A 27,476-nucleotide genomic window follows, 5' to 3' on the forward strand; every position below is an offset into this window, starting at 1 on the left:
TCCAACCTGAAAATCTTTAAGATATTTAAAGATAGGTATAAAGACTAAGAATTTATCTCCATGCCAAATATTCTCTGGTCAAAGACCTGATTCTTTAATATTAAGTCCTCTCCTATGGTGATTTACGTGTTCATTCTCTGGTTTGTCTCTCTATTCCTCTCTTGTCCCTAGCACTGTCTCCAACACAGGTCTCTCCCACTACCTGAAAGTAGAGTGCTCCTATGAAACCCTTCATAAACCAAAATGACATAAAGTGAAGGAGTCATCACCATTAATTTATACGGAAAATTTTTTGAGTGTTCCCAGACCCAAAAAATAATCCCTCTTAGGCTTTTCTGATACCTTAGGACACATCTTGCTAACGAATGCACAAAATAAATTGAGATAAAGCACAGATACTCACAAACTCAAGTTCAGAGCCACAAGGCTGGATGTGGAGGCGCTGAGTGTAGTTCCCAGGAAGAAGCTTGGAGGCACCACTCTCACTGCTTGGGGGTCCCCATAAAGGCTTGCTGCAAAACAAAAGCTGGGTGTGATTTTGGCTTTTCACTTTTTTGTAAAAGAAAAAAAAAAAACACATCTTCCCGGATTTCTTTCAGTTAGTGAAAACAGGTGGTAATGCAGGTCTTCCGTAAAAGAGAAGTGGCATAAGGCAAACTTTTGAAAAGTGGGGGCTATCTATATAGAATAATGAGAGGGGGGTTGAGAAGTACTATGTCCCTGGAAAGGAAACACCTAGGCCTCCTCCCCCACCTGTATCTGTCTAATATATATATATGTATTTGGGAAAGATCTTTCCTTACAAATATTTTTTTAAATTTATTGACAGAGAGAGAGAGCACAAGCAGGGGAAGCAGCAGAGGGAGAGGGAGAGGGAGAAGATCCCTCCACTAAGCAGGGAGCCCGATGTGGGGCTCAATCTCAGAACTCTGGGATCATGACCTGAGCCAAAGGCAGACGCTTAACTGACTGAGCCACCCAGGCACCTCCATAAATATTTTGAAGTATATATCCATTGTGTGTAATTACCAAATGTAAAAGAAGTCTCCATAAATATTGCCTTTCTTGTACGATCTCCACACTAATAGCTGTTGGAATATATAAACATATTCTGAAAATAGACTACCTAAAAGAGATGAAGGTTCCCAGGTGTCACTTGCTAAGCACCAGATCATCTGATTGTCTTGAAGATTAGAAAGACCTATCTCACTGTCTTCCTCTCCTTTGTTGAACTAACAGTATAGTGTCCTACACATGACTTAATCCACGTAATTCAAGAACCACTTACCGAGTGGCTGTTAAGTGCAAGATGTCTTTTCAGCTACATTTCAATATTTTCTTTAAGTGATGGTTTGAGGAGCTACTGGTTTACTGCCGGGGCACTGTCCCCACCACTTGTGGAATAAAGTCTAAATGCTTTCATTTGACCTGAAAGTTTCTTGAGTTCCTTAAGGTTATGAGAATTGCAAATAATAGAAATGAACTCCAAAAAAAAGAAAAGAAAAGAAAAGTAAGGAAAAGAAAGAAAGAAAGAAAGAAAGAAAGAAAGAAAGAAAGAAAGAAAGAAAGAAAGAAAGAAAGAAAGAAAGAAAAAGAAAGAAAGAAAGAAAGAAAGAAAGAAAGAAAGAAAGAAAGAAAGAAAGAAAGAAAGAAAGAAAGAAAGAAAGGAAGAAAGAGAGAAAGAAAAAAGAAACGAACTCAATCTAGTGTAAGTGAAAAAAGGAAGATGTAGTATAAGGACTCAGAAGCATCTCAGAGAGTAGCAGGAAGGAAGTGTGTCTCACAAGGGACTGGAATCAAACCCTGGGGCACTGTTAAGAACTAAGGCGACTACTCCCTTCTTGGGGCCTGATGGGCTCACATCTCTGGCTGACTCTGTGGGGCTGCTTTTTCTCCTGTTTAAATCAGCCTCCTCTGTGCCTCCATGCACATAAGAGCTGTCTGCTCCACAGAGCACAAGTTTACATGTCCCTCTGATCCAGCCACCCTGAGACTAGCTGCATCCTTGCATCCCAACTCCACATTCCTTGGGAGTCCCATTGGCCTATCCAGACTGAGGTTCCACCTGATCAGCTACAGCCAAGGAAGAAGGGCTACATGACCCAAATATGTCTGTGAGGCTCTCACATGATGGATGAGGAGACTCTTCTCAAGAAGAGGGGCAGCGCAGACCCGCTAAAAGGCATCAGATCAATTCCTTCACAATCTAACTTCAAGTCATGATTTCTGTGTGTCTTTTGTTTTCAGACATTCACTGTGATCATCTCAAACTTTTTGTCTCATTAAGTGTTGCCTCTCAGTTGTCAGTCCTGGCTTCTCAGTTCCCTCCTTAAATATGGAGAGAATAGTGCTTAGTCTAAGGATTTGTCAAATGATCTTCCGTAGGACTGATTCTTGGGAGGTTTAGGACATACTCTAAACTTTGCCAGAATCTTCAGTACCTTTGCTTGAAGTAGAGCCAGCGCTAGATTCTAGCAAACACACTCCAGGAACAAGGACATACGTTGGAGTATCATTGGAACAACTTTGTACTATTTGACAGTCATCCAACAGGAATGATGATCCACCCACAGGAATATCCAAAGAGCAGCACTTTTGCACTCCAAGAACTGAGGGGAAGTGGCAGGCCAAGCTCTACAAGTGACTGAGATGGTGATATAGGACCACCTTGAGATTTACCAGAAGCCAAGGCAACAGCCTTGGGACACCAACAACCTCAAGACCTTGCATTTTATGGGATGTCATTTGAGCCTCACATCAACATGTGGAGAAGGTAAGTATGAGCTCCACTTTATCTAAGGAAACCATAGCCAGTGATATCAGAGAGGTATAGAGGCAGAGGTAGGAAACACCTTTTCTGACCCCTCATCTAGTGCTTTTTCTGCCACAGTGTCACTTGTGCCCTCTGGCTGACCTGCACTTTGAAGATTTTTTTAACACAGGGCCGTCTGTGCTCCCAAGGGGACAGCAGCTAGGTTTCTGAGGCATAGGGCATGGAGTACAATGCTGTTTTAGTATTCCAAGGAACAGATGTAAACAAGTGTGATTGGGCCATGGCAACACCATCCAAGGTCCATCTCCCTGGAGGCCTGGACCCATCAACAACAATCCTGTCATCTTGGACAGCTGGTCCACCACACTCAAATGCCAAATCTCTACTGACTGGCAACTTCTGGCCTTGTATTTTGTCTTATTTGGTAATTTGGTTTTTAAAAAACAAGTATCTTGCTTCTTTGGTTAAACTAGTTGGTTTCCATTTCATTCTTTTTCAGGACAATTCAGTGTATTGATTTTTCCCTTGCTGATAATCAACTTCACACTGCCCAGCCGACCTGAATGGAGGCAGCAGCGTGGGCACTCACAGGGTTTCTGGAGCCATATGCTCATTTTCAGAGATGGGGCTGAGCTGAGCCAGGCACGCGTGGAGTCTGTTATTTGCCAACTGTGTTATCCAGTGCCTCAGATGGCGATCTGATCACTAGGGGGCAAGTCTTTCCTGTTTGTCACCTGTGGAGGGCCACACATCAAGGACAGCAGAGATGTCTGGTGACTCTCTGCTTCCCTCCAGCACAGGACACTGACCCGGTCTGCACTCACTCCTGCTCCACTGTTCTGTCCTGTTTGGGGAAGGTCTCCATTTCACGTCACCAATTGTTGGCCAACTTGTGAATCAAAGCCAAAGCCATGTTGGGCTTTTTTTGGATGTTTGACAGGTGACACTTCTATCAGAAGAGTCCTGTGAAGGAGGCCAGAGGTCTGAAAAATGCCTTCCTTGGCAGGAAGGCAGGAAACCTAACTCTGGGACTATTTGTACCATATGACCAGGAAAAGCTGACTCACATCTTCATAACTCAACTTCTCCTCCTCAAAAATGGGGATGAATCTGTCCCTCAAACTTCCTGAGGCCACTGGGCAGGGTTGGGAGCTGTGTTCAAAAGTACCTGGGCCTTGTGGGATAAAAAAACAAAAAACAAAAAACAACCTCCCTACTCATAAATAGGCATGATTATTCATCATTTTGTTACTACTTTTTAACTTCTGGCAGAATCCCATCTCTCTCCTCTTGGACTGAGCGCTTGAACTACTCAGAGAGCCAGTTTGTCCCTCCCTCCTAACAGACTGCCCACTCATCAAGTATTATTTATTAACCAGCCTCATGCACAGGGCATACCACTGGCAGTTTAGACTGCAAACCCTCCGAGCACACAATGTTTCTAACTCTGTGTTCAGTACAGCAACTAGAAATTAGCAATCAAGAATCAGTTGCAATCATCATCTTGGGCTATTTTCTGTCTGGCAAGTGTATGCATCCAGGCGGCTGCCACAGGCCTTAGCAAAAAACCCTCTCTCCTTCCCTCTGTCTGCTCCGCAGCCCAAGGGACAGCAGCCTGCTCTTTGTGGGTAGCAGCAGCTCTCATAACTGTACCGATTTGGGGCAGACACTGAGGGAAGAGGAGAGAATTCCTGTAGAGTTACATCGGGAAAGAAAGGATCTGCCCCAGATTTAGCAACTTACACATCTCAAGTAGAAGAAGAAAACTTCTGAATTTTGAAATAGAAAAGAAAACCAAGAACAATGGAGGGTGTATTTATACAAGCTAAGGAAGAAAGTTGAGGAATTGGGCTATGGTGATTAATGGTCCTGCCACTCCAGGTTTGGATACCCCTATCTGTCTGAAGCAATGGCTTTTCCTCTTGATGCTCTGGCAAGAGCTCCAGAATTTTCCCATGAGCTCATAAGGATGGGCTCTTTTCATTCCTCTAGATAAATGTGGAGGAGGCAGAATTTCACAATGCAATCTCAGAATAGTCACCCTCAGCTAGAACCTGGCTCACAAGATTGGTAAGCCAAGCATGTGGCAGAAAAGAACATTCTATCTAAGGCAACATTTTCAGGAAGCATTTCCCCTTATGGGGAAAATGCAGGGAAAGAGAATCACTCCATTGCTATGCACAATATGTGCTAACAAGTCAACATTTCGTGTTTTTTAGTGTGGATATGTCCTTCCAGTGCACTCACATGAATACCCAAATGGAAATCATCCATGCAGTACCTACTCTCAACAAGACAATCTCATGGCAAAAGGAAAAAAGAAAGAGCCAACCACCAAAGGCCAGGATATAAAATATATCACATATGTTTAATTTCCATTTGCTAAATACAGTGAGTCATATGACCAAGCCCAAAGTCAATGGGCAGGGAAGCAAACTGTTCCATACCAGGGACTACTTCAAGTCACATGGCAAAGGGCAATATGGGGAAACAGGAGAGCAGCTAGGAACAATAATACGTTCCACCACAGCCCTGTATCATAAGCCACTTATCTGGCTAGTGTAGTCCTATCCTGTGGGCTTAGGATCTTTTCCCAATATCTGCACAGTGCTTCAGAAGATGGCAAGTCCTTGTGGTTTTTCTTTCTTTTTAAAATTGTAGTCCAATATACATAACATAAAATTTACAACTTAACCATTTTTATGCACACAGTTCAGTAACATAAGCACATTCATTGTTGTACAAGCATCACCATCATCCATTTCCAGAACTTTTCCTTTCTCTCCAACTGAAACTCAGTGCGTATTAAAACTAACTTTTTACTCCTCCTCCCCCAAGCCCCTGGCCACCATCCTTCTACCTTCTGTCTCTATGAATTTGACTACTCTAGGTACCTCCTATGGAGTCATACAGTACTTGCTTTTTGTGACTAGCTTCTTTCACTTAGCATAATGTCCTCAGGTTTCATCCATGTTGTAGCATATATCAGAATTCCCTTCCTTTTTAAGGCCAGATAATATTCCATTGTAAGATAAACCACATTTTGTTTTTTTTTATCGTCGATGGACACTCAGGTTGCTCTCACCTTTTGACTCTTATGAATAATGCTGCTATGAACATAGGTATAACAAATATCCCGTGAAGTCTGTGTTTTCTTTTTTTTAAGGATTTTTAAAAAATATTTTATTGATTTATTTGACACAGAGAGAGACACAGCGAGAGAGGGAACACAAGCAGGGGGAGTGGGAGAGGGAGAAGCAGGCTTCCCACTGAGCAGGGAGCCTGATGCGGGGCTTGATCCCAGGACCCTGGGATCATGACCTGAGCCGAAGGCAGACGCTTAACGACTGAGCCACCCAGGCACCCCTAAGGATTATTTTTAATAGAAGTTTATTCTTAAATGTACAACAGGATCTAAGACAACACTTCATTCCAGCTATAGGTGGCAACAGACCCTATGACAGGGAATCCAGATGTTTAAACAGGAATGGAATTAAGGATCACCATTGCCTCAGGCACAAGGAAGAGCTTCCTTTTTGCCAGATTTCTTAATTCCACCTGTGGCCAGGGGGCCTTCCCCATGCCCTTTGGCCTTCACTTTTAGAGTTGTTTTTGCTCCTCATTCTGTTTCTGCTTGAGTGCCATATCTTCCTCATCCATTTCCTTGGCCTGTTTCTTGGGCTGCATCGGGGCTTCTTGCTACCTTCGTGGCTGGAGGGACACCTGCCTTCCCTTCCCCAGACCCTACCACTGGAATCCTCGGAGTCTTTTGGGGGTATATACCCAAACATGGAATTTCTGACACATATGATAAGTCTACATTGACTTTCTGAGCAACGCCCATCCTGTTTTTCACAGATGGTGGCCTTTCTCATCCCTAGAGTTGTGGTAGGCAGGGACTTCTGCTCTTGAGTCCCTTGGCCTGCTTCTTCTGATGATGGAGAGTATTAATGAGAATTTCAGGATTTGGTTGACTCACTTTCTTTCCTACATACCATTGATGACGGGTGGAGGCAAAGTTAGAAGCTGTATCAAGCTGTGGGCTGAACCAGACTTTTCTTCAGGTACTATTCTTCAATATGAATGGCAGAAAATGATCCTGCCTCTCTAGTTTCCTGCTGGTAGGGGTTTTATTATTATTATTATTATTCTTTGTTTTTGTTTGTTTTATTTTGTTAGGCTGGGGGCAAGAGAGCTTCTATCTTATTGCCTCATTCTGTCATCTTATTCTGGAGATCTGTTTCTTTAATTTTTGCTTAAAATTGTAATTTACCTTCTATACCATTTCAGGCGTGCGACCTGTCACAAAAGAGAGTGCAACTTCAGGCTAAAATGTTTTAAACTTATTTGTGGGCTACCACATTTTTCATAGCTTGTCAACATAGTAAAAAGTTCATTTTAATTACATTAACAACTCTCACTAGGAGCTGTTACAATTTCCTTTATATGGCAAGGCCAGTTCTGTGGGTTTGAATATCTTTGCTTTCATGAATAATTCAAGAAGGCAGTTAATAAAGATGAGTAATTGTCCATATGCAATTGGGGGTAAAATGATAGGAGATTATTCACACTTTTCTCAACAAGAGCTATGATATCATTTGGCCAGGCTTCCTCAAGTTCCCTTGCAATGTAAGAAGACTTTGAGGGTTATTTACACAAATCTCTGCTCTAAACTTGGATGGAACTAAATAAAGCATCTCTTAGACTCTTAGATATATGCTTAATGGGTTCTGAAGGCCTCAGAAAGGGAAGCTTTAAGTGATTAGCTCCCAAATATCGGGCTTCACACTCAGGCATGCTAGCCCCAGATGAGGCCTTCAGAGACCTGATAGAGTCCCTTGGTCCTACAAATAGCTGATCCCTGCCCCTGGTGGCAGATGCAGCTTGCAGTAGAGAGGCAAAAATACCGCAGATAGTCTCTGCCTCCCTGGTGCTCGTGTACAGAGTGTGGCTGAGTTCTGGCCACTGCAACCAGAGGGCAAATTTGCGGGGGTCTCTGAACACTCTTCCTCCTTGGAACTGACACAGCAGCAGAAACGGCCTCTCCTCTTGGCTAGCTGCTGGCTCTTCTGTGTGTGCCCTTGGAAATGTTGTCGTTGTCTTACAGATGAAGGGAGCCATGGACACTTAGAGACAGGAGAGGGGAAAGGTGGGAGGAGCCCCTTAGTCCTCCAGGACCTTGTGGCACCGTGGGCTTCACTCTGGAACTGTCCTGCTCTCAGTGTTCAAATCACTTGTTTAGCTTTGTATACTTATAATTGAAAGTCTTCTTATTTGAAAATATGTTAAATACAAAAATAAGGACGATGTAGAGACTTCTACTAAAGTGAAGTGAAATGTATTCACTTTTTTTTGCAGTTAAAATGTACCTTCTTTTAGAAAGGTACCTTTTATGGTAATAGTAACTGATAGATTTTTTTTTTCTTCAAAATATCCTTACTTGGCAAAGTAAAACGTTAGCAACTCTACATCCATCTCCAAAGTAGTTTTGAAATTTTACTGGTCCATGGAATCTGAAAGTCTGGGAACCACTGCTCTGACTCGAGAAAAACTCATTCTTGGACTAGGACTCAGAATTGGTTTTGAGCCCAGTTGCTTTCCTCTCTGGCCACTCTTTACATGCAGGACTTATGAGTCCAACTCCTGCCCTTCACTTGGCCTCCTGCTTAGAAAGAGGACAAAGGAAAGAAAAGAGTAGTTCACTAAGCTTTAATTTTTTCGACTACGACATCAGTACACTAGTGCTCTCTCTCTCTCTCCATACACACCCCCCGTCGCACACCCCTTCCCCACAAACACCGACACATGCATGCACAGAAACACACACACACTATGGGGACGAACTCTTTCCTTACCATGTACCGACCCATCACCTACGTTCACCATTTGTTAACACTTGCTCTATTTGTTTTATTGCTCTCTTTCTACGCCACCCCATTTAAAAAAAAAATCAATTGCCGGAAAGCTATTTGCTAACATCACTACACTTCCCTACAAAAATAACTTTCAATTACACATTTGATTCCACAGTTGAGCCTGGTTACAATTCATTACTAATGGTTATAGCTGGAAATTTTGCAATGGCGTTGGAGACTGAAGGGGAAGTTTGAGAGAAGTTTCATTAACCAGGGTAGCTTCTGACGTGCTGATAGTAAAAAAAAAAAAAAAAAAAAAAAATGTGGCTAAAGTCATTTGCAGCAACAAGGCAGTTACACCAAGGAATGTTGTCTGATGCGACTAAGGCTCCAAGCAGTCACTGCCAGAGGGGCCAGAGGAGGATTTGTTTTCTCCATGAGTTACTTGTTTTTAGAACACTCTTCTGGGACCAACAAGCAAAGACCTGGATGTTCCTCTTCCCAAACGTGATTTGTATCAGAAAAACAGGACCGGCCCTGGTGGTAGAAGAGGTGTTTTCTCATAAATCCTGGTCTTCCTCAGGCCTGCTAGGTTCAACTTGCCAGAAGAGGAATCTCTCAACCTTTCCCAGCCCCCGCCCCCGTCTCCTCCTCTAGAAAATCAATAATAATGATAACAAGATAAGGGACAGAATGCACCTATAACTTTGCCTGGAACAGAGCCCATAATAGGTGCCCATGACATGGTGTACACAATTATAATTACTTTCCCCAAGTTTGATGACAGTATTGAGCAAATTCAATTTTATGATGAAAATATAAATATCTTGTTAACAGTACTTAGTCATTTTTTAAAAGAGTCTTTATCTTCTAGAGATAGATTCCAAAGTATTTAAAGATGAAATGATGTGATGTCTGCTTAAAGAAGCCACAGTAGAAAAGAAGAGTAGATGGTAACAAGATTGGGCATGTTGATCACTGGAGAAGCTGAGTGAAGGAGGCATCATTAAACTAGTTTCTCTACTTTTGCATAGGTTCGAAATTTTCCAACGTATATAAAAAACAAAGGTTGGCAATTTCTTGCCTAAAGGACATTGAATTACATATTTTCAACAGTATGAGAAACACTTCTCATTCCTCAGCCATCCCCTGCTCTTATAGACGACATTGCATTAAATAAACACATTATCACTCATTCTTTTCTTCATTAGAACTCCCTAAAGGGACCTCATCTGTCTGTCTTATCAGGGTTTTTCTCCTAGTCAATTATCAGCAATTGAATTATTATGAAGTTGATAAAAAAAATCAATCTGGTTAAACTATTTGGGGCAAAAATATAAACATGTTTTAAGTGAAGTTTTCTTGATTCATGGTGACAATGGACTCCAGCAGTGTCCCTGACCATGGCTGTCATTGTTAATTTTGAGAAACAAGAATTCCTGGCCACCCAAGAAGGCTTTTTAAAGTTGTTTAGGGAGAGAGGGTATGAATTTAAAATGATTTGGTTCTTGGGGAGGGAGGGAGGTAAAAATTGTGATTTTTAAGGCATGTTCCAGCAAAAACGTTGGGAAAATTTTTTTTGATTTGTGTCGATATATATGAATATCTGGTTTATAAAAAACCCACGGTGAAAACTCACACTTCGAAGTTAGATAAATAGAGAGTAACTATCCTCTTCAAAAGACATGCTCTCAGAATTTCTTAAGATGGTAGTCTCCCACCACATGTTTAAGTATCTGTTTATACATCATTAACAACTTCCTTGAAAACTCCAGGAAGACAGGCCAAGGAGGAAGAAACTGGAAACTGGATTGTTAGCCTAACACAGCCAGTTAAAGATAGGTTCATCTCACAATTATCATTTAAGCAGATGGGAAATGCTTCAAGCTACATAAATGGAACACACTTAGAATTGTGTAAGTCAGGGCACATCTGTATGGCTGCTGACTCAGTGATGAAGCAGCATAGTTCCGAGTCTTGCACACTCAGCCGCAGCTTCATTAATGTTGCTGACAGACCTTGGTTAATTAGCCCTCTGGAAGAACAGTTTTTTTTCTCCAGAGACTCCAGGAAGGAGAATCCTTTAAGGACAGCTGTTTGCTAACTTCTGGGTCTGAGAAGTGGTTTGGCTTCCTGGATGGAAGGGTTTCTCATTCCGGGAAGGTCAGAGATCTTTCTTCTCCCTAACAGACAACATGTCATTTAGGTGGTCTAGTTTTCCAGCTAATTTTAGAATTTGCAGTAGTAAATCATTTAGTGAAATATTATATTGAGTTGGATTATAAAGCAATGCCAATAGTTTTTAGACAAAACACCAGCACTTTAGTATACAAATGACTGAAATCCTTTAAAGTGGTCATTTACTCAAAGCATATTTGAAGCTCCTTTTGTGTTATCACCTGGGGTCAATTTGTAAGGCACAGCAGATATTTGTCGCCAAAATGATTATATGCAGATTACTCACCAGATTTGGTTTTGGGCTTTTGCAAAATTCAAATTGATTCTACCCTGGGAGATAGTCCAAACAAACAATTTAAAACCTGTCTTGAATGATGATTTTACTCTCACAATGAGTACAGAGTAATCTCCAGTAATTACTCTGAAGGGGACAATACTCATCTGGAGTGTAAGTTCTAATGTACTGACTTAAAAAAGTCAGGGGGCGCCTGGCTGGCTCAGTTGAAAGAGCTTACGACTCTTGATCTGCGGGTCATGAGTTCTAGCCCCACGTTTGGTGTAGAGATTGCTTAAAAATGAATACACAAATAAACTTAAAGAAAAGCCAGACATAAGAGATAGTTGGTGCATGTAGTTTCTCCAGTTGAGATCATATGTGGGATGAAATAAAACAGTGTGTCTCCCACTATTTCCCTCCAGCAAGTCTGTCACATTGGTGGGAAACTGGACCCTAATCATAGTAGGTAATAACATCTTCCTAGCCCAGCCTACATTCAGAAAATCTTCAAAACTAAATGTGTCTCCAAGTTATTATCTTGTTTCAAAATTTCAATATATACTTTCTCTTTTTAATCTCAAAATAAAATATTTAATTTCTCAATTTTGCTTTTTTCTGTTCTAAAGTTTAAAACGACGAATCATATTATTTCTTATTGCAATTAGTTTGGCTGAAATAACACCTTCTGTTTTGCTACCCACTTTAATTCAAACTCATATTTTAGTCACTGCTGTAGGTGTTTTTTCAGTATATCAAATAATATTCTCATATGTAGTTATTATCTAGATACCTAGGATGATTTCCCAGATACATTTTTTTGAAGTTGACTTGTCCTCCTGCTTTGTTTTTATATTTAGATACAAAGCACCAGGCAATTTTTATATTTACAATAACATACCCCCCTAAAACAGGAACTAAATGTCTATTCATTTACATCAGATCCATTTGAATCATTAAAAGTGAAATACCCAAATTGATGATGGGGAAGAGAACAGTTAAGTGTTTTGATTGCCTTTTGACCACAAAAACATTTCTTAGTGTACTGAAGCTTTAGTTTTCCTTCTCCCCAGCCCCTGGCTGGGGAGGAGTTGGGGCAGAAGGGCAGAGGCACATGAAGTCCATCTCGCCAGGCTGAGTCAGGCCAATGCAGCTGCTGGCCTGGGCACAAGCGTGGGCGGCCACCTGTGGGTCCCGGCACAGCTGTTTGGTAGAGGGCCAGCCAAAGCCCGGTCGGTGGGGTGGAGGCAGGTGGCGAGTTGGGCGGCCAGCACATTCTGGCATGGGCTGAAAGAACACCTGGTTCCACTCTGTAGACCCACCACAGAAGGTCAAAGAATGTGCTCGCTGGCAGCAACCTGATGGTCCAGCTCCGACTGAAACAGAGAAACCCACCTTTCTTGACACTTACCAGAAGCCAACACAGGCATCATTCTGCTCCAGTTGTGCTGAAATAGGTCATTGAGGCCATCGGGCATATCTGGAACTGGTGTAGGGGGCTCTCAGACAGGAACAGGCTCTGTGATTCAAAACAGGACATTTCATGGGAGGTGAGAGCCTTCTCTTGTATTTGGCTGCTGTCATTGCAGACACCATCTATCCTTGAATATCACTGACCTTCATTTTCCTCCTCTTCCCACGAACTCTAACTACATGCTTAGAAAAACCACTTTGGGTCCCCATGTATAATTTTGTCACCAGACAGAGGAATTTTCATAGTGAACACCACCACCTACAGAGACAGGAGCCCAAAGTTCACCCTTTCCTGACCCCCGAAGCCCTGCCCAAGACCTCAGGCCCACTGCTTCCCAGGAAAGCATTTCCTCTGGCCTTATGAGTCACTTTCTCTCTGGTAGAGGAGCATCCTTCCAAATTTCCCGGTCCCAGATGTAGACAGGCAGCAACCTTCCATGTGCCAAAGAGGTGACACTCGCCTCACTGGTTCTGTGACCCCTGGCAACTTACTCAACCTTTCTGAGCCTCAGTTTTGGAATTTGTAAGTAGGGATAGACAGTATTGTCCTCATAGTTTCGTTGTAACCCATCCAATGAGAGAACGTATGTTAAGTGACTAGCATAGAACCTGTGTACAACAGGTACTCAGCAAATATTGGTCGTATAAATGAATGACCATGGCTGATGCCACTCTCTAGACACAAAGAGGCCACACCTGGTCTGGACAGGCCCTGGGCTAGAACTTCCTCCTGACATCTTTGCTTGGGATTTCAAGGGCCTCATCTCACAATTACTGCCCTGTGGGCCCATAAGGTAGCCTTCTGTGCACAAAAGCCCTTTCTGGGCACAGATCAGGCCTTTCCAAGAATTGCAGTGGCCTCGAGCTAGTAGAAGCCACCACCGTCAAGCCATTGACCTGAAGAAAGCAGTCAGACTTCTGGGAGGCCTGCAGCTGCTGGGATAACTTGCCCCTCTTATGTGAAACATCTCTTAGGTAACATATCTAAGCCAAGGTCCAAGAAGAGATCTCTGGATTGAATTTCACAAAATTTAGTCTGGAGCAATGAAATCTTGACCAGTCAGGCATAATGTTCTGTGTCCTGAGGTGAATGGGAATATTCAGGCTCCCTAACCCCTGGACTCTGGACATCAGGTGCTATTACCCTTGTGTAACCACACAGTGTTGTTCTAGTAAAGATATATATTGCCCTGGAAATTATCTTTCATCATCTATGCAGCTCAAGACTTTCGGTGGGCTAACAGGAGCCATCAACCAAGAGACAATACAAGCATAACCTTGGTTTCCCCATAGAGTGGAGCCAGCCCTCACATTGCCGTTCGATTTCGGGCCTCAGATACTATCTGTGGATCAAGTGAGGGACAAAGAATGCTAGAAATAGCCCTCTGAGAAAAAGATGGAAGACCATTTTCCTTTTAAGTTACAGCTTAGGGTTTTCAAGTCTGAGGTACAAAACCATTGTGAACAGCTGTTCTTTTTGAAAACATGTTAGTTTATTCCACACATTCTGATATGAATGAGACAGAATCCCGAATGCAGCTTATCTGTCACTTTTTTATTCAGGGACTGATCTTTTCTCTTTCTTGCAGCCACTTATTTAGAATTTTCCAGGCCTCCAGGACTGTGACTTTTTTTTTTCTCCCTGAACTACATTTTCCCCCTTTCTTTTAAAAGTAATGAATATTATCCTAGCCACACCAATTCACACATTTTTGTTACGAAGATCAACAACCAACTTTCTTCCTAATGCACCTGAAAAAAAATATCACCTGGCCTTTTGGAGCATAAAAGCTTAAGGATGATCCTAGTGTTCTCTGGAGAGTGGCAGAGATCTCCACGGAGGGTGGATTGTCCTTGCAGTCGGTGCCCTAAGTAGGAAAGTACCCTTTAGATATTTCGAAGGGAGAAAACAGTTAACTGGAAGCTTAAAAACAACTGTAGGTGAACAGATAGACTAGCATCTGAGGAATCTAAGCTAAGGCAAACCTTATTTCTCGTTATTCCTTTCCCAACCCCTTTGCAAATGAAGTGGGAAATTGATACAGCTGGTCCCAGAGTCTTCTCATTCACTGAGCATTCATAATACTCTAGCCACATTTGAGATTTTTATTTATTTATTGAAAGAGAGAAAGAGAATGGAAGAGAGCGAGCATGAGAGGGAGGAAGGTCAGAGGGAGAAGCAGACTCCCTCCTGAGCAGGGAGCCCAACGCAGGACTCGATCCTGGGACTCCAGGATCATGACCTGAGCCGAAGGCAGTTGCCCAACCAACTGAGCCACCCAGGCGCCCTACTGTAGCCACATTTGGCTCCTGGAATGACCCTGAGGAAATACTCTCCAAGACTATCTAATCACCGCACCTGATTTCTTCTAGTATATCAGATTGAATGTGTGTGGGGGTGGATATGGAGGTAAGCAGACTGAAGCACAACCTGCTTGGGCATTCCACATCTTCTTATGTAATTGATGATACTGTCATTATGAACACAAATAGCTAAGCATGTAGGAGGGTCATCTTCCTTTTAGTTGCTGAGTTTCAAAAATTGCTGAGTTACCTTTGCATGTGATAGTACACCCCAGCTCAGCAGTGGCTGAACCATTAGTTCAGCCTCAGAGGAAATGTCTAAAGGTGGAAAAGTAAGTCCCTCAAGTTCCTATGCTCCCTGTTGAATCTGAGTGGAAAAATCCTTCTTCAAGTTATGAATACTTTTGTTCAGCACCTTTTCCACAATGAAATATATTGCATCCTCTTCTATGCTAAGGAATTTACAGGGAAAGCAAAAGGAGAAGGGAGGCAAAAGAGTCATGAGTCTATCTGGACTTCCTTTCTAGGGTTAGAATAGCTAACTAGTGGCATCTGGGGATAGAGATCCACTAGAAATACCCAAAGCCCTTGTATTTAATAGTACTGAAATACAAATAAATACAATCTCTGAGGAGGGTAGTAAGGATGCAACAAATTATCTCAAACCTGGATACTACCTGGATAATTTGGACAGTGTAGTGTGGTATTCCAAAGGATAGATTCCCCCCACTGCAAGTTTAGCACCAACTTTTCAGGGAATAGACAACTTTCATCTGAATCATTCTTACAAGCTGAATTTTTATTTTTACTAAATTATCTATGTTAAAAAAAAATCTGTGCCTGGTGTGGAATTTCACTCCATCAAGTGTTACAATGACTTTTTCATTTTCATTACAAGCAGGAGAATGAATGTAGGACAAGTGTTAGGAAACATGGCAATAAATTAGAATATAATTTACAAAAGCAAAAAAAAAAGTAACAGTGTACCACATTAATACTGAGTATAAAATAATAAGCAACAACTAATCACAATAATACAAAGGTAATTTCATTCTGTATTATTAAGGATACCTATGTGACATTCACTCCAATAAAATTCCTAACGAAATGGACTGTTTGGGGAGTCATATGTATCTCAAGGGCTTTCATCAGTTGGGTATATTTACCTTTCCTTTTTTTGGCAGGACTTTATGCCAGTGGCAGGTACTGCTCTCAGCCATGGGGTACCAGTTTCCTGGGCTCCCTAAGTAGCCCACATAGCATGCTACTTTTGGGAGGGCCTGCCATGGTGGCTCAGCCTCCACTGAAAATCCTATCGCTAGCATTTGGGAAGAGAGCATATCACATAGCCAGCCACGTGGTTGACTACAGAGCTAGCAGCGGTATTGTGATGTGCTGTAGAATACGATTTGTTTCCCCACTCAGGTTTAGTCCTGTCACATTCTGTCCTCGGTTCCTTCTAGCAGAGTAATCCGATGCTGCGCTGGGAAGCTCTCTGCTCCTGGCCTTGCGACACTAGCTGCCCCCTCTTCTAACATCAGTCAAGGGAGCCCAGAGCAATGGTCCTCACAACATTCGTTTCCAGGTGAGGCGTAGAATAGACTTAAGTCAGTAATGCAAGAAATCTTTTTGGAATAAAAACATGAGCTGATTATTTATGTGGGGAAAAACAGATCCTGACAGGAAATCTATGTCTAAAATGCCACAGAAACCACTCATCTTTTATTTATTTCACCAGGGCACATTAGCACCAAGTTAACTGCTCTTTGCAAGGGACCAAGGGAATTCAGTGCTGGGGCCATGCTGCTCATGGGCTGCCTCGTCTTCACTGAATAGATGGCACTTGGGCTTGACTTCTCAGGGCAGAATACAGAGGGGCCCTGGCAATTTCTGTGTATTGTCAGGAGCTTTCTCTGGCAAGCTCAGGGACGTGAGCTGTGGTGTTGAGAGAGAAAGCAGGCGAGAAAATAGGGATGACCACAACTGAGTGTGCAGAACAACATCCCGTGCTGACTGTCCATAGCAAACCTGACGTTTAGGTTGGTTTTTGAAGTCTGTGAGTCTCTTTCCCTTTCTGAAAAAAGCTAATCATTCTACCTTAGGTCACGGTGTAGGCGATACACCTGACATGTAGTCTGAGCACACACAGTGATGGGTTTAAGTCAAACATACTCTTTAACTGCAAGTAGTATCTTTACAAAGTAGCCATTTGGTTTGAGTTTGAGGTGTTGGTGTAGCACGGTGTACACACCTGTAGGATACAAAGCACATTCATCAAGAACCTGCTGCAAGCTACAAGTGTTCAAGTACAAAACATAAACAAGTACCCTCTTTTTTTACCTTTCTTTTAATCCCACTGTTGAAGCTTTTGATGAGCATGATACGAAATTATTTGTGGATAGGGAAAATATGAGCTAGTCGATTTAATTTAGGATTCTGGATTTGATTCTAGAATTGACTTGCCCAAGAAACTTGGTTTCACATTTAACTGCCATTCAGAGTATCCATAACAAATACAAAATAGTTGGTTGAGTGACTATTAAAATTATGCTTTATGATCTTTAGGCTTCATGAGTTTTTCTTCTTTGGTTGTTATCCCTTGCCTACTTTAAAACTCACAGAAATAGCACATTTACGTGCAAGCACACTCATCTAACCCACACACTCAAAAGCGCCCGCACACACACACACTTGCTCTCATATAAATAAATGCCCTTCTGCCATATCAAAGAAGGGACATCTGGAACCCATCACAATTGTCAGCAAAAGGATCTGCCTGTTGTTACTGAGCCAGTCTATCTTTTGCACGGCATCATTTCAGTAAGCTCGACACGCGTGCAACAATCCAACGGGGCAGAAGCTGCTCTGTGGCTGGTGAGGATGTAAACACAATTGAGGTGGGGTGACTCAGAGAAGAACTGAGGCATCCTGTGTGATGGCAGCAAAGGGCCTGGTTCTTCGGCTCTACCATACCCCTGGTCTGGCTTCTGCATGAAATCGAAATGTTTTTCTCTTAAAGTTTTAATGGAAATCTCAGCTTCACTTGCACAATGGCAAGTTGGCCACAGTCTTTTAGCACAGAATTTATAGACTTGCACAGCTGCAGTAACTGATGCACTGCCTTCAGCTAAGTCCTTCACTGTTGTTCGGTTTAATATAGTTTATATATGGCTCACAGCAGTGTTCAGAACAGGGGGATTATTCCTAAGGAAATTAGGTGGAATGAAGAAAAATAATACAAACTTTCATTACTTTTGATTTATAATTGCTCCTTAAATTACAATTAAAAGCCCGTTTTAGAATTTAAATTGTGGTGCTGTTGTAGTGAGATAAAGTATAGTAAATATTTTTAAGCTATGACTTAAGATTTCTGAATCTTCTTTTACTTCCATAGTTGACCAAGTCATAACAGCTACATTTTAAACAGTTTTAAATACAAATGGATTCAGTGTCATTGCTAAGTCCATAATAAAAAATATCTTAATGGTCCAAGGAGGTAAACAGGCTATTGGATTTACTCGAAAGAACACAAACGTTCCACAGTAAGCAAGTCTCCCTGTGTTGTTTGGATCTCTCCGATCTGGCATTCCCTCCTTAATACCGTGTCCAGCACTTTGGATCAATAAATCCCACTTCACAGAAGTTAAAATAATATTGAAATCCTGTCAGCTAGGGCTGACCAGTGGTTACGTTTTCCACAGGGTAATGCATTTGCAAGGCCATCAGTCCTCTTCCTCTGGGTGGTTCTCTTTGATGGACGCATTTTCACGATGAAATGACAAGGCGCTCTCTCTGGCTTTCCGTGGGTCAGTGTCCTTGGCAGGTCTTACAACACATCTGTCTGAAGTATGCTCGACTACAGAACTTGAACTTCAGCACCAGTGGGCAATAAGCCACTTTGTTCACATCTTTGCACTCTAACGAATGGGGGCAGAAAATGGAAAACAATTAGAGGCACATAAACAAGTGCATAAACCAGCCAATGGGACTCCATGTTCGGCAAGGACCCCCTTGCACCAATCTACCTTGGCTTCCACATCCATGTGGTTTTTGTTTTTGTTTTTAAGCATACCCTGTCTGGTACAGCCTACCAGAAACATTCTTTTGATAGATTTTAACACAATTTAAAAAAAAAAAATGATTGCAAGGCTTTTCTCCCAGACTTTTATAAGTATGGTACATGCCCACTGTGTCTTGAAAGAATTACCATTTGTTGGGATAAGTGATCACTTTAGACAGCTTGGAAACATGAGTCATTTTTCTTACAGCGCTTTTATTGCTTCTTTCTCAAGGGTTATTTTATTCAGCAGTGCAAGGTTATCCAAAATCAAACATGAGTTGCATTGTTTGATACCAAAGTACACATGTCTCAAGAGAATCTCTGCATCTGTGAGGCATGGGGATGGGCCTGGGTGAATGAAAAGGATTGCTGACAGTGGCCTAGATTCAGCAACTACACTAGACAAAGAGGAAAACTTTGAGGGGTTGGCCTCAAATGGCAGCAGTCTGTGGGTTATGGAAACATGTAGAAATGTCTTTTTTTAATTTGGAAGTGAGACATGGCCTTCTTTTTTCCTATGTGTATTTTCTCCTCAGTGCTAGAATTGCCACAGTTGAGGTCTGTAGTTCTTGCAGCCAGAAGGTGAATAAATGATTCTTTCTCCATCTCCCCTTGAGGCTGGTTGCAGAAGATGGGGCGAAGGGGCCAGTGTAGAGAAAGGCACACCAGTCTTTGATCCTCAGCACCCCTCTCACCCCCACATAACCCCACTATTTCTAATAATGATATTCTTCTCTAGTCCTATGGTCACTTTTATCTGGGGATTTTAAAAATACTTTGTAAACCTAGTAATTAAATTTCCATATGCCTCCCAGAATCAAAGTTCCACCCTCATTTTTCCAGGTGGTTATACTGAAGCATCCTGGGTAAACTGCTGAAGGTATTTAGAATCAGGCAGAACCCTGGGTGAAGTTCAGTGTAACAGGACAGTTTTGTCGTTGTTGCTCGCTTGCTTATTTGCATGTTTTTTCCTGGTTTCAGAAATCCACTGAAGTTCTAAGAGATCATATACATGGTACACAAGGCATATGACAAACTTGAGAAATTATATGCGAAGGAATGGGAAAGTTTTCCATTATTAGTGAGAAGTAAGGTAACAATTTTATTGATCTCCTGTTCCAGGCTCTTTCAGTGAAAGACTTAAATTTTAAACGGGAGCCCTCAATCTTCTGCAAACATAAACGCTGTCACCAGCAGACTCCCTTACTCACAATTTGACTTACAAAGAGAATAATAGTTAGAAATTTGAATAGAAACTTTCCGCACTAGGATTCTCAGTAAATTTAAGTTTTGGCTGAAAGAACGGCGGAGAGACAAGAAAAATTTCTTTAAACTTTGTACTAAAAAAGAAATCAGATGATATTTTGTGAATCAAGTATGAATTTGAGGTGAAAAGAGCTCCACATATTTTAATTTGGAGGTCACTTGGCATTTTTTTTCCTTTTCCTCTCTGTCACGACCAGTAAAAAGTAATCAAAACAGGTTTAGACTAAGAATATTTTTGTGAGGGGGGAAAAAGTTTTATCAGTGTCACCAAGAGGGATATATTGTCAAGGTAATGCAATTATTAAAATGATGAGAAGGGCGCCTGTGTGGTTCAGTGGGTTAAGTGTCTGCCTTCAGCTCAGGTCATGATCCCAGGGTCCTGGGATCAAGCCTCCCCCGACCCCCCACAGGCTCCCTGCTCAGCGTGGAGTCTGCTTCTCCCTCTCACTTTCCCTCTGTGCTCTCTCTCTTACTCAAATAAATAAATAAATAAATAAATAAAATCTTTTTTATAAAATGAGAAAAACCAACACAGTATCATTCATCTTTAATTCCAAATCACCACCCTAATGGGGCAGCCCACCAGCAGAGACTACCCCTCAGAGTTGGCAGCGGGGCTTGATGGATCGCGTCAAGTTCAAAATAAATTTTGGCCAAAATATAGAGATGATTTAGTTGATAGATAGAGGAGGACTGGTTGCTTTAATAGTATAAGGAATAAAATTAGAAGCCAGGCTGCCCTGGTTTAATCCTAGTTTTCTCATTTACTGACTTTATGACTCTAAACAGTCTCTCTGTGCCTGAGTTTCCCCCTCTGTAAACAGGGATGATGAGAGTTCTCACTTCCACACATAACATGTATATCCTATGATGCCACTTGGAGCCGTGCATACAAGGTTTATCAGCACATGATAAGTGTAAAACATCGAATTAAGACTGTTATTACCACTATTAGTTATTACCTCGTACCACCTGATAACAGTAAGTTGTCCTTTGACTTTCTCCATGAGGACACAATATTTAGAGTACTACTGAGAAAGTGCTGTCCTATTGACATAAGTCAGTATTTTCTGGGGTTCAATTTTATTGGGAGATTCATTACTCTAGTTTTGGAAGAGTTACTGGTCCAGGAAAATTCTGAGATGAGCAAAATACAAGCAAATTCATAGATTTTTCTTTTAGATTGAGACCTTGGAATCTGATTCCATAACAGATAACAACTAATGAATAAAAAATATTCATAAGTTGTTCCTCCCTCCAATTACCCCACCATTCACCCAGTCAGGCTATTACAAATATAAATAACTCGGGATTCAGCTTCTTAGGTGGGTGCTGGAAATGAGAAGACTCTCTTCAGCATGCAGAGACGCAGAGCACAGTCCTTTGGCCAGGAGCAGTGTCTAGCCTCAGGGTAGGCTGGAAGCCAGCTGCCTGGGTGTCCCTCTCTGAACTTTCCAATACCCCTCTCAGGTTAGTTGCCAACTACAGTGATTCCAACCAGCTTGACTGAAAGCAGGAAGTCATTTGGGTCCTGGGAGCAGGATCAAGCTTAGAGAGGTAGGCACTCCTTAAGAGCGCACACGACTTGCCTGCCCCAGCACCATAACACAGTGGTGAGGGGAGGCAGACCTGGAGTGGGCTGGGCCTGGGGGTGAATTCTGGAGCTGCTTCCTCTCCGTATTTGATTGTCCTGGGCTAAGTTCCTTCACCTCTCTAAGCCTCAGTTTCTTCATCTGTGAAGTAGAGACTCATGACAAGACTTGCTCACAGGACCTGGTAAAGTGAGGCACACATGGGATAGTGCTTACAAAGCACAGCCCCCTCTCCACCCTACTCCCTCCCCTGGCACCTGGCGCAGAGGAGTCACTCAGTCTGTTAGCTCTCATTATTACCACCAACACATCTGCCTCTGAGATCAACCATTGTGTATTATGTCTCTGGGATCCCTGTCCAAATGTACCTAGGCTCTCAGGGAGGGTTACACGTTGGCATGCATAAGCAAAATAACAAAAAGATACTAAACAGAGAGCAGGTAAATCATAATGGGGTGGGGTGGGGTGGGGAGAGATGGGGGAGGAGCCAGGTCTGGGGCTGCCAAGATGGGAGGTAATAGGCCTTGATGAGACGAGACATTAAATGGAGACCCGGGGGCTGCCTGAGGACACGCAGCCTTGATGCACAAAGGAAGATCTCTGAGGAAGACCCCATTCCTAATTCTTGGTTTTGCCTTCTAGAGACTGCCCAGACAGGGAGAATCAATCTTTGTACTGATGGAAATCTATTTAACAGAGAAGATCAGCTGTGACTGGTCTTTCATTCTCTCAGCCTTTAATGTCACAAGAGCTTAATCCAGTAACAATTACATTAAAAATAATTTATTAAGGGCCTCCTATGTGCCAAGAACAGCTTGGTGGTTTTACATACTTGTATATTTAATCCTTTGATGTATATAAAACATCAGATTTACATAGATGGCAAAACTGAAGCTCACAAACATTAGGAAAACCAGGCTGGTCACACAGCTGGTCAGTCTAAGAGCTGGGGCTAGGACCCCTCAGTTTTGGCAGCATTCTTGGCATGAAACTACAAAAAAGATTTCTGCCTGTTAAGACTTCTGTATTCTTGGCTGATACCAAAAGTCACGGGTCAACCGTTGGTGGCATCATCGTCAGAAAATTTGCTCTGCCACCTTAGAAAAAGGGGAATTAAAAAAAAAAATAACCTATACCCAACAGGGGGCTCGAACTCACAGCCTCGAGACCAAGAGTTGCATGCTCCACTAAGCCAGTCAGGTGACTGGAGAATGAGTAGGGTTTTATAAAAGGAGGGTTCTAGGGCACCTGGGTGGCTCAGTTGGTTAAGCGATGCCTTCAACTCAGGTCATGATCCTGGAGTCCCAGGATCGGACTCCCTGCTCAGCAGGAGTCTGCTTCTCCCTCTGACCCTCCCCCCTCTTGGGCTCTTTCTCTCTCTCTCTCTCAAATAATAAATAAATAAATAAATAAATAATAGGCGTGTTCTAGGTCACAGGTATTTGAAATAGCCTGAATACTTTTCTTCAGCTTTACCTTCCTCCTTCAATTGTGTAAAATGACATAAGTGAAAGGTGATTTGAGACACACCAAGAAGTTTTAAAGCCCCACTATTACAGAAAGCTGAATGTAATCTTTAAATATATTAGGACAAGTTTTAAATTATACTGGGGCATTCAGCCCATCTGCTACTTTTTTAGCTTACCTAGAGAGGATTGACTTGTTGAGCTCTTGAATTGACTCACTGACATTCTGCTGATGTAGTCAAGAATCCTTAATTATAAAACTTATTCACTAGCTTGCTTCATTCTCAAAGCCATTAAAAATATGAAACAATGTAAGTAACGAATTACTCAATTCTATACCTGAAACTAATATTACACTGTATGTTAACTAATTGGAATTTAAATAAAAACTTAAAAAAAGAAATAATCTTCTCACCCTTGAATCAATACACAGTACAGTGTAAATTACATTTGCGATAAAAACCATTCTGGAAAAGCTCTGCATAATTAAACCACAGTTTCCTGATGAAATCAAAACAATAATAAATGTTCTGTTTTAGTTTCTGAATGATCTTCTTCAGTAGGCACTGATTTCTAGCTAATCTCTAAAATACCTAATAACCAAAAGCTTCTCTATACCTAAGTAATACATAATCTGTAAATAAACTATTATACTAGGAGACCTGTTAAAAGGAATCCTTTAGGTAGAATCTTTTTGTAATATAATTACTCTGTAATTAATCTACTTGGAAGGTTTGGTCTTCACTATCATTTTCTTCATACAGCTACGCTTATATCTAATGCTTTTTAAGTAGTGGAATCTAAGCCAGCAAGGATTTTAAGATGAAGGAGCTTGATTTTTCGCTTCTGCCATCATCATGTACCAGCTAAGTACTGTCCTGGAAGAGAAAGATAAGATTCTCATTCTACCTTTTCTCTTGTGAGGCCATGGGAAGGGTGAGAGGTCCTACCGAGTGGTTTCTAAGAAATATTTTGTGGACCTAACTAGTCTCTCCTTTTTTACATCCCACCTCTCCCTGAAAATAAAATTTCACTTTACCCAAGGCCAGATATTTCTAGTGGGGAGAACAAGTCATAGAGTATTCCTTAATTCTTCTCAGGGACACTTGGGAGTATATCGAGGGCTGAAAGCCAATCCCTAGCCCCCACGATGTGAACTAGACCCATTATTAGAATCTGAAGTAAACTGCCACGTATGCTAGAGTGGGTCTCACTGGTAATCTGGGTTTTGGTAGAGTTGAATGATAAAATAAGACAACCTGTTTCATAGGCAACACATGAATCTACTTATCATTGATGTGCAAGTGGGTTTTCCCCCAGATGCTTTATATTAATCTTTCAAATCTCTGGCCTAAAAGACACAATTTCAAAATACTCACCATGAACAGAGGCTTATAAATTTAGGATGCAATTGGATTCAGCTTCATTGTGACTTTGAAGGCTTCACTTGGTCTAAGGAGTACAAGAGCAACTCCTGAGATGTAGTGCTCTTGCATTTATTTCATAAAACGCTACAAAGCCTGGCTATCATTGGAGTGACCTGGGGTACATAGGGACATATCCTCTCATGACCAGGCTGGACCATTCAGCATCTTTCTAATGCACGCCCTGTGTGCCTGTAAACTCTTTATGAGATTCAGAGAAAGAACACAGTAAGTAGTGAGTTATGACTTAAGCACCTTAGGGTCTATCTTTTGGATTACAAAAGTGCAACCAGCTGTGCCTCTGTCAAACTGCCCAGGGAGATGCAGAGCCTAGTGAGAGGTGAGATGGCAAAGGCTGTGCATGCATGTGAATGTGTAGTGCAGGAGTCAGGGGTGAGGGGTGTGAACTCAGGATTTTTCCTGAAAAAATCGTACTTGATACGTTAGATAGGCAGACTGGAAAAGGACGAACTAACAAGTTTCACTTGGGAACGTGACATTATTCATTGCAGTGGGAACAGTCCACCAACTTTTCATTCTCGGAGCAAGATGATATCAACTATAAAACTTGATTCCAATTTCATCTCACCATGGACTAAGCCATTCCTTCCTCTCTTCGTTTTCTCAGTTTCTCTTTACACCCAGTCTTATTCCCTGGATGCCTTCCACATTCATCCTCAAGGTGGTATGATCCCAACACAAACCCCACGGTTCTCTGTAAACCAGACAGCCAGGAATGTGAACCTGACTGCTAAGGTGCATTATGAGCTTTTTAAAATGGCAAAGGAAAAAAAAAATACTCTTCCTCACCTCCTTGAAATCAAAGTCTTCAAATGACCTTCATTGTTTCTTTCACTGGTTTTAACACATCAGATGCCACTTTAAACCTCACATTCAGTAGCTGTTTTGTTCTGGGGGTCCTGTGAGATTTCTGGAGCTGTTCAGGCTTTCTCTGAGTTGTTCATTTGAGAGAGACTGAGACCCACCAAAGCCACTGTTAGACAGCCTGGACTGGTGAACCAATGCACACTAACCACACCTTTCCTGGGTTGGTTACCAGCTCATGGCACACCAGGAATTATTACCTGGCAGTAATAAATACTAGAGGACAGAGTGCCTTGTGCTATTGAGAGGCTGAAAAGACTTATCATTTAAGCTACAAGGGAACCTGAAACTGCATAAAGGTGAATAAAATGGCATTTGGGATAGAATTTCAGGTAAGCTTGTGTAGGACAGTCCCAGATGCCAGATGTACTTTAAAAAATTACTCTGAGTAGTACTTTAGATGCAGTGATACCCAGTGTGTCTATAATTCACTCTTGGTTGCAACATAGAGTTACCTTCATGATGGCAGTCTGTCAAAATCAAGTCTATAATGCTTTAACTCTTCACTGAAGGCTTTCAAGAATTAAAAACTAAAGCTGATGTTGAATATGGCAAATTGTATCTCCCTTCTTACTTTTCCTATTTCCCTCTATTTATTTTTAATATCTTGATGCTCCACTTCTTAGTTTCATTCTCTTATTATTCTTGTTGTTTTAACCCCCTCCATTTCTTCAATCTCTTTCCATTGTTTATTTCGTTTTTATTTTTAAAAATCTTACTCAAATTCCATTATTTTATTATGGCTTTTGGGGATGAATGTGCTTAACTCCCTTATAGATTCCTAAATTCCTTATCATGATTTATACTATCCAGTAACCAAAATCTAAATGGGAGTCATCCTGGACACCTCCAAATCTCTCATCCCAAGGTATGATTGTTCATCAGGTTCTTTTTATTCTTCTTTCCATTTTATTCTTTTTTCTAATTCATTACTCTCCTTCTGATTTCTACTATATCTGCCTTAGTTCAAGCCTTCACCATCTCAAGCCTGGACTCTTTGTCCACAAAAGGTTGACCTCCCTCTGCCCCTTCACACGCCTGCCATCCCAAGCATGTCACTCCCCAGTTTCCTTCACTTGTTCTCCAGAACTTGTAGATAGAGTCCTGTCTTCCACTGCATGCAGGACCCTCCAAAACCAAGTCCCTGTGTCTCTCTTTGTAGCCACATCTCCACTGCCTGCTCATCTGCCAACCCACTGCTCCCATACTGAGCTACCTCCATGCCCCCATGACTACATATACTCGTCCTCTGCCAGGAATGCCCAGCATTTCCATGTCTTCTTGGTAAATTGTTTCATACCTTCTAGTGCCCCTCTTAAGCTTGCCTTCTCCTGATGCTTCTGCTGATTACCCCCCCCCCGTGTACTCATGGTGACTTCTTTCTACTCTGTTAGAGTACTGCCCATATTGTGAAAATTATTTGCTGCCACTCCCACTAAACTGTGCTCCCTCTGAGGACAAGGACCGTGTCATATTCCTTTCATAGTCTCGGTGCCTGGCATATAGTAACATTTACTAAGTAAATAATAATGGTTGGGTGAATGGAGCACATTATTTAAAAACCATTACCTTGAGGGATGGACAGATAGATATATATGTGATAAATAAAGCTCAGGAAAATATTAATGCTGGAATCCAAATGGTGGGTGTTCATTGTACAATTCTTTCAACTTTGCTGTTATGTTTGAAACTTTTTATTATTTTCATAATAAAATGTTAGAATGGGAACCAATTCCTAAACTGTGGCTATGAAAACAATTCTCAAGATTCTATCCATTTCACCCACCCCATGTATTTTAGATCCTAAGGGATCTCCCTTAAGTCCTACTCTGTCTTCAGGTAGAGCTGAACTAGTTTCTTAGTAGCCTCCCACTAACAGTCAAGACAACCTGATTCTGCTGGGGAGAAAGGGGTCTTCTACTCTCC

General features: G+C 41.7%; 1 protein-coding gene across 3 annotated transcripts in view; it reads right to left on the reverse strand.

Annotated features, from left to right (window-relative positions):
- Nucleotides 1-15,635: 15,635 nt before the first annotated feature.
- Nucleotides 15,636-27,476, reverse strand: part of ADAMTS6 (ADAM metallopeptidase with thrombospondin type 1 motif 6) — a 293,907-nt gene continuing 282,066 nt past the window's right edge. For 2 of the 3 annotated variants that reach the window (XM_028123875.2, XM_028123874.2), the window contains one exon: nucleotides 15,636-18,774. In XM_028123875.2, coding sequence (XP_027979676.1) covers nucleotides 18,665-18,774 — 110 coding nt within the window. In that variant the 3' untranslated portion in view covers nucleotides 15,636-18,664. The remainder of the gene's footprint in view (nucleotides 18,775-27,476) is intronic. The other variant, XM_028123876.2, reaches the window with a different exon arrangement.

Source organism: Eumetopias jubatus, unplaced genomic scaffold (genome assembly GCF_037043125.1).
Source record: "Eumetopias jubatus isolate StellerSeaLion01/CBP00866 unplaced genomic scaffold, mEumJub1_p1.0 scaffold_5, whole genome shotgun sequence".
Taxonomy (NCBI): Eukaryota; Metazoa; Chordata; class Mammalia; order Carnivora; family Otariidae; genus Eumetopias; species Eumetopias jubatus.